We start from the raw sequence: 6,332 nt of genomic DNA on the forward strand, positions 1-6,332 counted from the left end.
ATTTATATATATATATATATATATATACATATAAACTTCCTTTCATTTAAAAGAATATCAACCAACAAATTTTTGCCATCCATCCTACCAAACAAAACCAAAATAAAAAAAAAAAATCTAGATTTTTCAAATGAGAACAAAAACCAAATTGGAATTAAATTAGTACCTATATTGGCACAAAAAGCATTACTTATAAAAAAAAAAAACTCATAATTTAAGATTTTGACTTTTAACCTTAAGAAAAGATTATAAAGATTTAATAATAATTCGTAAAATTCTTTATTTATCAAAAGAAGTTAAAGATGAAACATGAGAAATAACTATAAAAAGAAAATACTGAAATCATTTTTAGTTTCCCTCTCTCTCTCATTTGAATTTTTCAATTTTTTTTATTTTAAATTACTTATTCGAGAAAACTAACCGAATCCTTGACTTGAAATGATTCCACCTGGGGGCCCAACAAGGCAATAGTGGGCCAGTCAGCCCGCCCTAACTCTGACCAAGTCCAACCTAAGCATTTTCCTAAAGGGGCTTTAGAGTTTTTACCTACGACATACCCCAAAAAGCTGAACTGGTAAAGGCCAAAGGGCCTAGATTTTGAGTACATTAACTGACCAAGCTGGCCTGTCATTCTACTATGCAAAAAAGATTAAATAAATAAATCAAAAATCAAGGCTGTGCTAAAAGACATTATGCCCCCCTAAACCAAATTAAAGCACAAAGCAAAGCATATGATTCTGACATTTTGCCACACCCCAACCTTAACCCAAATCTTTTGACATTTGCAGAAATTTAGTGAAAGGATTTTGAAATTGGAATCTATACTAGAAAAACCCTTGTGGGGGCTTAGCAGCAAATTGGTTTCTGCAAGGTGAAGAAAAGAATCTATCCTATTTATGCACCATAACAATTTATCAACTGTTTTAGAAGGTCAGCAATTAGGCAATATAGATTATATATTAAACCCATACTTGTATCAAGTAAATCAACAATGAACAGTTTTTTCCAGACCAGTGCATTCAAGCCTACAATTCAGATATCACACCAGTGAATTTGACATGAAATAATGAGCATATGGTGTCATTGTACTCAATGTATTTCCCCAACATCTCCAACATTAGCCTTTCAACCTCTTACCTGCTCATCCTAGAGTGAAATCAGAAAGGAAAACCCAGAAGATTAAAAGTAAAGATTTTGTTTTTTGTTTTTTTAAAAGAAGTCCAAGCTGGAAGGGTAATGATATTATGTATAATAAGGGCAGCTAGGCTGCTGCCAATCTCTCCTACTCTGTCTTGTCTCTTAAGGCTTTCCCCCCATGTCTTGTGTAAGGTGACCACTTGTTGTCCACTCCTCAGAAAAGACTTCTGCTCCAAGCACTCCTCTTCAAGGAAAAAGAAGATTTACCAATACTCCTTAGGACCTTTCAACCAATATATATCAGTTTAAATGATAGCAATATTATTATATATAATTTACATTTTGGAATGTGTGAAAATGATTTGTACACCAATAATTATATATTTCTTCATATAGACACTAGCTGGTGGTAAGTTTTACATACTTCATCTGTATTTTTTATCCATAAATGTTTAAAAAATTGGTGCACAAGTGAGAAGAAAAGCTGTAGTTAACTGAACTTGTCAATAGACCAACTTAAGCAAATAGCTAGCTTACCAAAGGAGGCCCACGATCCATCTAGATCCTCCTCTAATCCAAGCTTAAAAAATTTACAATTGGAAAGAAGGTGCACAAGGATGTATTCTACAATATGGGATTGCTGATAACTTACATCTAAGCTAAAATTTGAATACAACAAAATAAATTTACTGAAGTTAATTAAGTGGGGGTTAAAGTGAAGATGGAAAGAACATTTGATTAAAGTCTTTGTTCAAGAAAGATGAGAAATCCTCTCTAACTTCATGATTATAAAGTGAGCAGACATTTTGGTCATTTTGTATCTTTTATAATTCTAATTTGTTTTGTGTTAAAGTAAGCTAGTTGGTTTCATACCTTTAAAGCCAGCCTTGCATATAACAACCTATTGCAGGGGAAAGAGAGCCATCATTCTAAAGAAAAAGAGCAAGGAAAAGAGAGGGGTAAAAGATAATTGCAGGAAGAAAAGAAGGGTGAGGGTGTGCAAGGAGTCATCAATGGCAACACCAAAGCAGATATGGGAGCAACAGCAATCGCAGATGCAGCGAGTAAAGAACTCGGGAATTAACAGTGGCAATGGGAGTCCGATAAAAGATGACAAGGAAGAGGAGATGGCGAAATCTGCATTGGCATCGTTTCGAGCAAAAGAAGAAGAGATTGAGAGAAAGAAGATGGAGGTGAGGGACAAGGTTCAGGCTTACATGGGACGCGTCGAAGAAGCAACTAGGCGGTTGGCTGACATTCGAGAAGTAAGTCCTGAGAAAAAACAAAAAAATAAAAGTATCGGATCATGGTTTGGCAACTCGAATGAGATCATATGTAGCATCATCTTGTATATATTTACTCTGGCCTAAAAGAGAAGCAGTTTTAACGAAAAAACAGTAAATCTTTATGATATTATACAACATGACATTTTGTTTTAGAACATGGAGAAATCTGAACAGAAACAACATCCCATAATGTTGTTCTTGATTTAGCTCTAGGATACTTTTGTTTAATTTCTGAAAAAGAGTGAAGCAGTACAGCTAAGTTGGCTCAAATGGTTGTTTTTGATCATTAATTCATCTCTTCTTTTACTACTTCTAAGAAGGTTTCGAGAATCTTAGTAGAATTATAGTATCTATAAACTCAACCTTCCTTTTATATGGTACATGTTATTGCACTATACTTGTTCATGCGACACATGGTGGATTCTTTGAATTGATAAAATCTTCCAGGAGCTTGATTCACTCATAGATCCAATGAGGAAGGAAGTTGCAAATGTGCGCAAGAAGATAGACACCGCTAACCGGGAGCTGAAACCATTGGGACAGAGCTGCCAGAAGAAGGTGAAAAATATTGTATTCATTATGAACTATTACACTGTGTATCAAATGGCAATAGAGGGCTTAGTTAGTAATAATTTTGATTATTATTGGTATAACCTCTCATCATTTGATGCAACCAAATGGACATCTAAATGCTTCTTGAAGCTGAAAATTTACATGTTCTATTTCTGCAATTTTTGTTATCATTTTATCAGAACAGCATGACAGTTCAATATATATATATTCAAGTAGTTATAGTTGGTGCCTAGCCCCTCAAGAGTTTTGGTAATCACAGGAAAGAGAATACAAAGAAGCCCTTGAAGCCTTCAATGACAAGAATAAGGAGAAAGCTCAACTAGTTAGCAAATTAATGGAGGTGAATATTTGTTCTGCTTAACGGTTCAATAGGAGTATTAATTTACTTTGATCAAATCTTGCTATGACAATTTCTAATTAACATATTTCTTTTCCTTTTTTTTTCCTTTGTGTCAAATGCTGGTTTAGCTGGTGAGTGAAAGTGAAAAATTGAGGATGACGAAGCTGGATGAGCTGAGCAAAAATATCGAAACCCTTCGCTAAATTGTGCTGACTACAACAACATGATCTGCTTTGTGTGCTGTAATTAGACCCAGTTTTCTGATGTTTGGTACATTTGTTGTTTCTGTCCATGTTTTCACTGGCTCTTCATGGGAAGTTTTCTGATCTAGGAAAGTAGTCACTGAGCAGGTTTGTCACTAAACAGGTTAACTTTCTTGTACTGAATGTATGGATATGCTTGCTCAGCCACCATTGCATAGTGAATTGCTCATGTGTTTGTCAGTAAGCCACCTATCTAACTCAAAAAAGTGATGTGCCACCATAAAAATTTGGTCAATAATTTGAAGAATTCGATTCCAGTTTATCCCACTCAGAGGTCAGAACTTGCAACTAAGTCCATATTTTGATTCATCCAGTTCCTAAACCATTTGTGGCTTGTTTTTCTGTTACATTTTGTCCAGTAAAGATCTGGTTGCATTAGTGTCAAGATAAAGTAAAACCTGCCAAACAGGGAAGAGGAAATCATAATCTGAGTTACAAAATTCCTGATTCTTCATTACCATCTCTCTAATGCCTAGACACGAATCCCAGACCTGCCACCAGGTTACAAGGTCATTACTCATTAGCCAGTCAAGACATAAAATGAAGGGTTTCGGCTATTTGCTTTAACAAGGAACATTTCAATGCTTTTTTTCTTTAATATTTTCCCAATTCTGAGAATATTATTTCGTGACAGAGACCACCAAGCTAACTTATGTAATGGCATTTTATATGTGCTGCATCTTTTCCAAAAGAGCAAAACTCCAATGATTCTAATACTATATGCCAACTTGTAACAATACACCATGCAGCAAGTTGTTTTAGGTAACCAGTCACCAAAAACCTCTCTCCAGTGCATATGTTTCTTGTTAGGTCAGCTAAGTTACTTTGATTATTAATTAATCAATCTCTTTGACTCCTGTCCAGTGGTTTAATCCCACAAGGCCCTGTTCACTGTTTCTTTACAGACTCAGAATGGAAGGAGAAAAAGCACCCTACTTACTCCTAAGGCTTCCTTATCAAGTAAAATTCTTAAACAGCCATGTGCTTATATCTCCACTCCATAAGCATATCTGAACGCAGAAGCTTTTTTTTTTTTAATTTAGATTTTACAGAAACACGACTGGCTTTGTGCATCAGAGTTAATCAAAATGCAGAGGAGAATGTACACACGTTTACTCTAAAGCAGCTATATGCCAAGTTATGGTGATGCAAAGATTTGTTTTTTTATTATACTCAATTGCTTCAATACTAAATAAGCATAACACTTAAAAAAAGTATTCAATTGTTTAAAAACATTTAAATAAGTTTGTACTTTTTTATTATATTCAATTAAATTTATAAATATATATTGAATAGCAAAAAGAATTTATTAATAAGATAGAGTCCCACACTAGGAAGACTCTACTTGAAAAAAAATCAAAGTAGAACAAACAAATTTTTATATTTTTATTATGAATCAAATAAGCATTTATAATTAATAATTAATTAACTATTATTAGTTAAAACGTCATTTGTTATTTGATATCACATGATGTTGATAAAACATGTTAATATATTATAATGAATGATAACATGGTATATTAATATGACATAATTACGTGACCATGTAGTATTTTTACTCTTTACGTAAACACCACGTGATATAAAAATGATTTGTGATATTTTAATTAGTGATACTTAATTAATTATTAATTATAAAGTTTATTTAACGTAAAATAAAAGTATAAAGATTTTGATTAAATATAATAAAAAATAAAAATTTATTTATATTTTTTAAATAATTTAAATTTTTAAAAAATATTATACCTATGAAATACGTATGTTACTCTAACTCTGAGAATGAGTTATGAATATGAATTTTCAATTTGTTTTTAAAATTCTTTTATATATTTAAAGAATCAAACTTTCATTCTTATATCATGTGTTAAATGCGAATACTCTAAAAAAATAAAAAGGCGAAACAACATAAAAAAATACTATAACTTTCTTGTAGTGTCCATGTCTGACAATATGGTTATGAATCTCAACTTGTATGAACTTGGGCCTTGGCCCAAATGGCTCGTCCACCCCCAAAGAGGGTGGAAATCCTTGTAGCACTGGGGTTCAGCCTTCTATGATTTGAGGCATCGTCCCTCCGCAAGGTTCGTACTAAATGATCCGAGACTGGAAGAAAAGAAAAATGTGCGTCGATGGTTTGAACTTTAAAATAAAAGAATCCACGTGTTTTTGTTCTGATAAATGGGGTTACTTCCCGAGAAAAAAGTGAAAGGGCCGTGTGTGCCAAAGTGTAAGAAACCTTATCTGTACGTACGTGTCTAAAAAAAAGGGCTCCATGGAGATAGAGGGAGTCGCACTCGCTCAAAGCCGTCCTGCCCCAATCACATACTAATAATAAGCTTAACAATAATATACTCGTGTTTTCTTTCAAAAAAAAAATAATATACTCGTGTTTACTAGTATTAAAATGTCAAGAAATGGTCAATGGAACATCGTCAGAAAAATATCTAGCGGAGAGCATTGAGCAGTCGACAAGTGTCCGCTCCTCGCCACCGCTAATTAGTTCTCAGCCACAAAATTTCGGCTTATTTAAGTTAATTAATATTAGCTGCCTTTGAAGTAAAGATAGGGTAGAGCTAATATTTTTTTTCCTGAATGCATCGATGGCTCGATGCCCATCATCCAATCCATCCCTTTCCCTTTCACTTTCTTCAACTATTTTCTTGGTCCAATCAAATGCTGGTTTAACGTCATTCGATGGTGGCGCACTCGTGGTAGACTTTTGTACCCAATTGG

At 33.7% G+C, this 6,332-nt stretch overlaps 1 protein-coding gene across 1 annotated transcript; it reads left to right on the forward strand.

The window, feature by feature from the left end:
* LOC18590379 (probable DNA double-strand break repair Rad50 ATPase) lies at positions 1,986-3,868 on the forward strand. The gene is made up of 4 exons (XM_007015859.2): positions 1,986-2,402; positions 2,871-2,981; positions 3,256-3,336; positions 3,465-3,868. The coding sequence occupies exons 1-4, from the start codon at positions 2,151-2,153 to the stop codon at positions 3,537-3,539; spliced, it is 519 nt and encodes a 172-aa protein (XP_007015921.2). The 5' UTR covers positions 1,986-2,150; the 3' UTR covers positions 3,540-3,868.

This window comes from Theobroma cacao, chromosome 9 (assembly GCF_000208745.1).
Source record: "Theobroma cacao cultivar B97-61/B2 chromosome 9, Criollo_cocoa_genome_V2, whole genome shotgun sequence".
Lineage (NCBI taxonomy): Eukaryota > Viridiplantae > Streptophyta > Magnoliopsida > Malvales > Malvaceae > Theobroma > Theobroma cacao.

Bases quoted from the DNA above. Each gene is read 5' to 3' on its own strand.
- LOC18590379 (XM_007015859.2), top strand. From the start codon at position 2,151: ATGGCAACACCAAAGCAGATATGGGAGCAACAGCAATCGCAGATGCAG. The intron at 2,403-2,870 runs GTAAGTCCTGAG...AAAATCTTCCAG, and splicing joins GGTTGGCTGACATTCGAGAA to GAGCTTGATTCACTCATAGA. The intron at 2,982-3,255 runs GTGAAAAATATT...TGGTAATCACAG, and splicing joins GACAGAGCTGCCAGAAGAAG to GAAAGAGAATACAAAGAAGC.